General features: G+C 48.0%; 1 protein-coding gene across 2 annotated transcripts; it reads left to right on the top strand.

Moving 5' to 3' along the window:
* The first annotated feature begins 24 nt into the window (after positions 1–24).
* On the top strand, positions 25–5,711 carry TAPBPL (TAP binding protein like). 2 transcript variants are annotated; one of them, XM_035314290.1, is made up of 7 exons: positions 25–173; positions 290–532; positions 1,300–1,581; positions 2,189–2,527; positions 2,707–3,030; positions 3,729–3,821; positions 4,158–5,711. In XM_035314290.1, exons 1-7 carry the CDS (start codon positions 125–127, stop codon positions 4,196–4,198), a joined length of 1,371 nt encoding a protein of 456 aa, XP_035170181.1. In that variant the 5' UTR covers positions 25–124; the 3' UTR covers positions 4,199–5,711. The 2 variants fall into 2 exon arrangements, with proteins under 2 accessions (XP_035170181.1, XP_035170187.1); XM_035314296.1 differs by lacking the exon at positions 2,189–2,527.
* The last annotated feature ends 289 nt before the right edge of the window (positions 5,712–6,000 follow it).

The raw sequence follows: 6,000 nt of genomic DNA, 5'->3' as shown, positions 1-6,000 counted from the left end.
CCTTCTGCTTTGCCAGAGTGAAAGTGAAATTAAAACCCAGTGCTGTTAGCAGTCTGGGGCAGGAGCTGATTCTCCTAAATTTTTCTGTGTTTCAGCCGGCTGGAAGCCCTTCCCTGGGTGCAACATGATCAGAGAGCTCATCCTGTGCTGCTGCGTGCTGGCTCTGCATGCGGGTGAGTCGGGGCCAGATACTGCGCTTCAACCCCCCAAAGGCTGCACCCTCAGCAGGGCTGGGAGAACGGCCTGGAAGAGGTTCATGCATTAAACTGGTTCTCTTCCCTCCCTGAAGGACCAACGGAAGATCCCACAGCAGCGCCTCAGTTTCGCAGGGTGGATATCGTCCTGGGCTGCTCCTACGTGTGGGATGGAGGATCGCTGCATGGCTTCGGTGGCTCGCTCTCCGAGCACCCTGCTACCCTAGTGCTTAGGGGTATCAGTGTCAGAGATGACGGGAGCTTGGGAGATGTAACTGACTACGAAGTCCCACGGGGAAATCCTGACTCCTCTCCTCCTGTCGTCTTTGAAGCCTCAGGTGAGTGGGAGAGCTGGGGTATGAGAGCTGCCTCCAGGGTTTTGACCGTTCACATGTACCAGGCTTGTACAAAAAATCCCTTGCCAAAAACAACTTAGGAATGATGCCACTATCTGTTATTATTGCAGCCTTAAAGAGCATTCCTACCTTTTGTCACTGCTAACATCAGCTTCTTGGTAAATGTGCATGAAGCAGAGCTGTCCCTCTCAGAGGGCCAGCAGCAGGTACTGGAAAGCACGTAGGTCACTTATGGGTGGTCATGTAGGATGCTTGTGCCTACACTTAAGCCCATGCTTTGATCAAAAACACATACAGCCTGTCCCTACATCCAGCCACTCCTGCCTTCTTGCCATACTTTCTTTCCTTAAGATGCTTCAGTGTCCCCTTTGTGTCTGGATTCAGGCCCCAAAAGAATAAACATTGCAAGTCTTCACCGGGTAGTTTACATATACAGCTTACTTAGGGGAATCTTAGGGAGTTTTAGGGAATCTGTTCTGCTTATTCTCCTTTCCTAACAGCTTCCTTTGCTCACAGTGAACTCTGTGCAGGAAGAAATAAAACCGGCAGACTGAGGGATGTAAAGAAATCACAACTAACCTCTCATATTCTTTACTGGCCTTCATTTGATAAGCCTAGCCTCACATTTCTGCACCCTGACTGACCCCCACAGCACATCTCGTCAATTTACTTTGCCTTCCTTTCAGACTCAGATGGCTAAATCTCTTGGACCCGGATGACTAAATAAATCTCTTCCTCTCTCCTCACAGCCCAGTCAGTGTCTGTCCCACACGCAGAGGCCCTGCTGCATATGGACTGCAATGGGGAGGAGGTGAGCTGCGAGCTCTCCCTGTACAGCTCCCGGCGGGATGGCGAGGGGCCCTGCCGTGCCTCCTGGTTCATGGCCACTCTGCGGCTCTCCAGTGGTATCAGCATCGCCCTGGTGCTCAGAGGACCCTGCCCCGGTGGCCAGGAGGAAGAGGGACATGATGCAGTGCTGCACCCAAAGCTGAGGATTCCTATGAGCAAGGAGGGGATGTTGCTGACCACAGGTGACCAGGAGGCTGGGGGTATCCCCACAGCACTGAGGGACGTGAAGGAGGGGAGGCTGCTGCCCCAAGAGCCCTGTGAGCCACCTCTCACCAGGCCCAGAGGGCTGCCAGAGGAATTGCTTAGGAAAAGATGGGTCGTGCAGACCCCTTTTAAAAAGGTCCTTCCTTGGGGACAGTCTTGCCACCCCCTGTGCTTCCTATCACAGTTTCCTATGCCCTATCCCCTGAGGATAGCACAGTTATAGAGTGACTGAGGTGGCCACAGCCCTCTGGAGGCCATCTGGTCCAACCACCCTGCTCCAGCAGGGACACCCAGAGCAGGTTGCCCAGGGCCATGTCCAGGTGGCTTTTGAAGAGCTCCAAGGAGGGAGACTCAAGCAAGTGCTTCAAAACCATGGCAGGCACTTGGTGTCCACCTGTTTATCCACCTACTAACCCCACCGGGCTGGTTTCCTCCAGTTCTTCAGCCCACGTGGCCCCTGGGGCACCACATAAGGTGCCACTTCTGTGTGAGGGCACCATTGCCCATGCTTCCTGCCTGGGGGTGCCTTTTTTAACCATATCTGTTTAACTCCCCGCTTGCCTGTATCCCTCTTTCTGTTTCTAGTTGAATTTCAGTCATCATCAAGCAACACTTCCCTGCGCACACGTCTCGGTGGCTCTGTTACCCTCGACTGCCGCTTTGCCTTGGCCCCCAGCTCCACGCTGTCCTCCCTGGAGTGGAGGAGGCAGCACCGAGGCAGAGGCCGGAGCGTTTACCAGTACCAGGTGGGGAGCACAGGCCCTGCAATGCAGCCAAAAGTCCACGTGGACATGGCACAACTGGGGAGTGGAGACGCATCACTGAGCCTGCATGGAGTAACTGTGGATGACGAAGGGATGTACATCTGTCTGGTGTCCACTGCACAGCACCAGGCCCAGCATAACATCCAGCTGCTTGTGGCTGGTGAGGAAAGCAAATCCCCAGGGGTAACAGAAGTCCCATGTTCCCAGTCACTGAAACTTCACTCAGCACCCTTACTCTGTTGCTCCCATCACTCGTTGTCACAGGCAGCTTGTGGGTGCATGGCACTCGTGTTGCCTGCTAACAGTTACTAAGTCTAATCCCTGTTTTTCCCTCTCCAGAGCCCCCAAGGGTCCGTGTGCTTCCATCAGTGGTGTCATTCGAGAGCGATGAGACAATTACACTGTCCTGCATCATTTCTGGCTACTATCCCCTGGATGTCTCGGTGAGCTGGACACAGAGGTCTCCTGAGCATGAAGCGGAAATCCGTCTCTCAGACACACGTTTCTCCAGTCACCGACAAAACCAGGATGGCACCTACAGCATCACCTCCTACCTCAGCCTCAGCTCTGCCACAGCGCAAGCACCGGTCACCTACACCTGCCATGTTTCACACGTGGCTCTGGAGGAGCCCATCTCTGTTAGTGCCCTTCTGAAGGAGCCAGGTAAGTGCCAGGGGTGGAGGGACAAGTTCCTCACCCTGCTTGGACCTCCTGCCACCTCATTATCCACCACAAGGATTAAAAATTCTGACACTTGCCTGTTTCTTCTTGCTCTCCTGGTGTCCTTTTGTATTCGTCCTCTCTTCCTATTCACTTTGAATCCCTCAGTCCCCAAAGTTTTTCAGGGAGCAAGTATCTAATTTCCTTGAGGGGAAAAGAAGTTTTATGACCAGAAGTTGAGCAACAGAGCAAAAGTTTGTAGCACATGGGCTGGAGCCCACTTGGACAGACACAAGAGAGGTCATGACCCAAGGAGTTAGGTGCCTAGCTGGAGCTAATGTTCACCTGGAGGCTGAGGCTGCTCAGGAGCTGTAGTCCCAGCAGTGCAACAAGTGCTTCTCCCCTTTGGAGCTGATGTGCAGTTGGTGTTTTTGCTCTCCTTCCTAATGGGTCATTGCTTCTATGTATCCTTCTGACCCAGCAGGGAAAAGCAGGCAATGCTGCCGTTTAACAAATTACGACACATCAGTCTAGCCAGTATAACTGGCCCTGTGTCTGTGGCTTTAGCGCACGTGTTTCGTGTCACATTGGTGTACCTGACAAGAGCACGTGCTGTGCAGGCTTGTTGAACTGTGACAACTCACTGTCTTCTCAGCTGCTCAAGTGAGTGTAACATCCCTGATCCTCCTCTTCCTCTACAGAGCACAAAGGATGGGAAGGACTGATGGGGGTGCTCATTGCCACTGCCATTTTCATCGCTGTCCTCTTCGCTGTGCTCAGACGGAAAAGAGCAGGTAGGAGTTTAAGCACTGAGCCACTTCCCTGGTATGGGAGATGGAGCAAGGGACATCTTCCTTGAATTGGCAGCTCAGTGCCACTGCTGGGGGGGTCCTGCTGCCCTGTCCCTTTCCTCCCTTGCCCCTGCAGTGTGCAGGGCTACCATCCCATAGCTGCAGTCCTCCTGCCCTTCCAACGCCTCTTGCCAGGGCGAGGCTGCAGTGCTCTCCTCCATTCACTTCTGGTGGATACCCGCACAGGGTGATGTTCTGTACCACTTCGGTCTTACTGAATCTTATGTGTTTTTTTGTTTGTTTGTTTGTTTGTTTGTTTGTTTTTCCTCTCCTTTTCAGCTAAGCCAAAGTCTGAGCAACTTCTAACGGTTTCGGAGTAAAAGAAGCTCTTGTGTCACCCACCTCCCCTCCTTTGTCTCCCTTCTCTTGACACATCCTGCTCAGGAGAGTCAGCCTTGCCCAGATATTGGCCAAAAGCTATCGGTCAGTATGGGAATGGTAGGACTGCCCTTGCTGGAGGAGCTGAGTGGCCATTCAGAGACGGAGTCTGAAAAGAAACACTGGAAAATGTGCCTTCATCTCGGGAGGGCAACACTGACAGCCTCAGCTCTTTGCTGGGATGCTGTGTTAGATGGAACACGCACACATTTTTAGAAATTACCCTTCTTCAATTTCAGGGAAAAATAGTTTGTATATAGATGAGTGCTTGTATTACTGTATGTGTGTGTGTGCCCATAAAGATATGTGTATGTACATGCAGATGTTTTAAAAAGGTATACAACGTATTTGCACAAGTTGTATGTAGGTATGTGTTGCAAATATGCATAAGTACATTTGGGTAATATTAAGGTTTTTAAGGAAGATATTTATTTTTTAATGTATGTATATGTTTTCTCTGCAGTGTTGGACAAATAAGTAGGCAAAATTGGTACTTCAAAATGGTTAACCCTCAAACTGGGGTAAGTTATGGCTTAAACTGATTGCATGTCTAGCAGTCAGAAAAATACAAAGAAAATTCTCCATTGAAAAGTTACAATATTTTTTTTAATAGAAATTTCACTGGTAGAAGTTTATAGGGTGGAAAAGATCCGTGGTTCTGTACTTGTGAAAAAGACAGACTCAATTAAAAGCCTTTTCTGCCTAACAGGGAATTTGAAGGTAACACTCAGAAATCTTGTGTATAACCAATGGGAATAAATAAATAAATAGCAGAAGGAAGGTGTTGATGGAAAGAAGGTTAATGGTACACAAGTGAGAAGTTATGAAGCATACATGAAGCATACAAACTGATAAGGACTGCTCAAAATATCTGGGAAAAATGGATTGCTGCAACTGCTAAAGGCTTTTGGAAGAATTTTTACAAAATATGTTGGACTCCAAGAAATCCTAGCAACAGCCTCTTACCAGGGGGATATAGGTAAAGCTGTTAACAGAGAAGATTTCAGATGGAGACTTTTTGATACAGAGAAGATAAATGTAAAAAAAAGTAGAATGTAAAAAGAAGTAGAATTATGTATCCAGATTACATGAGAAGAGTAACAACTTTCTAATCTACCTGTGAAGTAAGGAGGGTTTTTAACAGCTTTTATTAAGCTTATGTATTTTCAGATCAGTAGGCCAAGATAATTTGCATCTCAACATCATAAAAGATTGGGCTGAGAAGGTGTCTGGTCCAATGGAGTTAGGTATTTAAACATTCTGGAATACTAGAGAAATTCCAAGGTATTGAAGAGTAAGTTGTGCCAGTGTTCCTAGACAAAACTACATGACTGTTAAATAGCAATAGTCATAGTTAAGACAGTGTGAAGCTAATACAAATCAGCTAAAAACAGCTTCAAAAATGAAAATAATATTAATAATTTCGTATGTTGCTGTATTTTCAAAAAAGTTGTGGGGAAAATAACTCACTTAATTCGTTGATTAAATAATAGATTTGTTTGGTAGAAATACTTGTGCAGATTTAAGAAACCAATGAATTTGTAAATCAGCAAGACATTCTGAAGAAAAAAATTATAGTGTATGTATGCATCATAATTCGCATCATGTGTATTAATTACTGTCTAACAGACAAATGTCAAAATGTAATTGTCCAGAAAGAAGTGTCAGTCACTGCTGAAAGTGTGTGCCTCTGCAGGAGCCAATGGTAAGCCCAGTGCTTTTCAACACTTGGATCAGGAGATAC

Source organism: Oxyura jamaicensis, chromosome 1 (genome assembly GCF_011077185.1).
Source record: "Oxyura jamaicensis isolate SHBP4307 breed ruddy duck chromosome 1, BPBGC_Ojam_1.0, whole genome shotgun sequence".
In the NCBI taxonomy this organism is placed as follows: Eukaryota; Metazoa; Chordata; class Aves; order Anseriformes; family Anatidae; genus Oxyura; species Oxyura jamaicensis.
This window is presented reverse-complemented; position numbering and strand designations above follow the sequence as displayed.